The sequence below is a fragment of the Bison bison genome, unplaced genomic scaffold (assembly GCF_000754665.1).
Source record: "Bison bison bison isolate TAMUID 2011002044 unplaced genomic scaffold, Bison_UMD1.0 scf7180017864155, whole genome shotgun sequence".
In the NCBI taxonomy this organism is placed as follows: Eukaryota; Metazoa; Chordata; class Mammalia; order Artiodactyla; family Bovidae; genus Bison; species Bison bison.
Genome location: NW_011494727.1, coordinates 1,005,383 through 1,006,550, shown reverse-complemented (window position 1 = coordinate 1,006,550; position 1,168 = coordinate 1,005,383). Strand labels below are relative to the sequence as shown.

General features: G+C 50.7%; 1 protein-coding gene across 1 annotated transcript in view; it reads left to right on the top strand.

Annotated features, from left to right (window-relative positions):
• Positions 1-1,168, top strand: part of POLG (polymerase (DNA directed), gamma) — an 18,241-nt gene that overhangs the window by 10,787 nt on the left and 6,286 nt on the right. The window contains 1 exon segment of the mRNA XM_010841133.1: positions 189-296. Coding sequence (XP_010839435.1) covers positions 189-296 — 108 coding nt within the window.

Sequence of the window (1,168 nt, the reverse complement as noted above, 5' to 3'; positions counted from 1 at the left end):
GATGACCACCATGCCCTTAGGCAGCCCCACCCTTGTTGGAGGCCAGAGAGGGAGCCTGAGACCGCATGGCCATCCTGTCTTTTCCCAGCTGCATGCCATTTCAGGCCCTTATTCCCACCCCTACCCCATGGCCCTCGCTGAATGCAGGTGCTGGAGCAGGGCCTGATCTAGGTGTGTGGCCCCCACAGACTGCTGCTGGTGGCCCCAAAGCCAGCCAGCCAGCTTATCACCATGGCAACGGACCCTACGACGACGTGGATATCCCTGGCTGCTGGTTCTTCAAGCTGCCTCACAAGGTGTGTGTGCTGGTTCACACCCTGTTTCGTGGTGTCCTGGGGCACATAGTAGGCCTGCAGAGTGACTCAAACCAGGAGACGGCCTTGCTGTGGGAATGCCAGGAGTAGAGGGGCAGAGCATGATCTCGGACAAAAGTTGCCATCTCTCTGAGCCTTTGTTTTTTTTCTAAAAATTGGGTGGCAAGGGGCCTGATGGCAGAGTTAAATGACATAAGGCTAGAAAAAAGAGAAAAATGACATGGGGCATCTCTTTGTGACCCCATGGACTATAGCCCGCCAGGCTCCTCTGTCCATGGGATTCTTCAGGCAAGAATACTGGAGTGGGTTTCCATTTCCTTCTCCAAGGGATCTTCCCCACAGGGATTGAACCTGGGTCTCCTGCATTGCAGGCAGATTCTTTACCATCTGAGCCACCAGGGATGTTTTTGAGCCTTTTTCTAAAAATTGAGTGGCAAGGGGTCTGGTGGCAGAATTAAATGACATAGGGCGAGAAAACAAAGATCATCGCATCCGGTCCCACCACTTCATGGGAAATAGATGGGAAAACAGTGGAAACAGTGTCAGACTATTTTTCTGGGCTCCAAAATCACTACTGATGGTGACTGCAGCCATGAAATTAAAAGACGCTTACTCCTTGGAAAGAAAGTTATGACCAACCTAGGTAGTATATTCAAAAGCAGAGACATTACTTTGCCGACAAAGGTTCGTCTAGTCAAGGCTATGGTTTTTCCTGTGGTCATGTATGGATGTGAGAGTTGGACTGTGAAGAAGGCTGAGCGCCGAAGAATTGATGCTTTTGAACTGTGGTGTTGGAGAAGACTCTTGAGAGTCCCTTGGACTGCAAGGAGATCCAACCAGTCCATTCTGAAGGA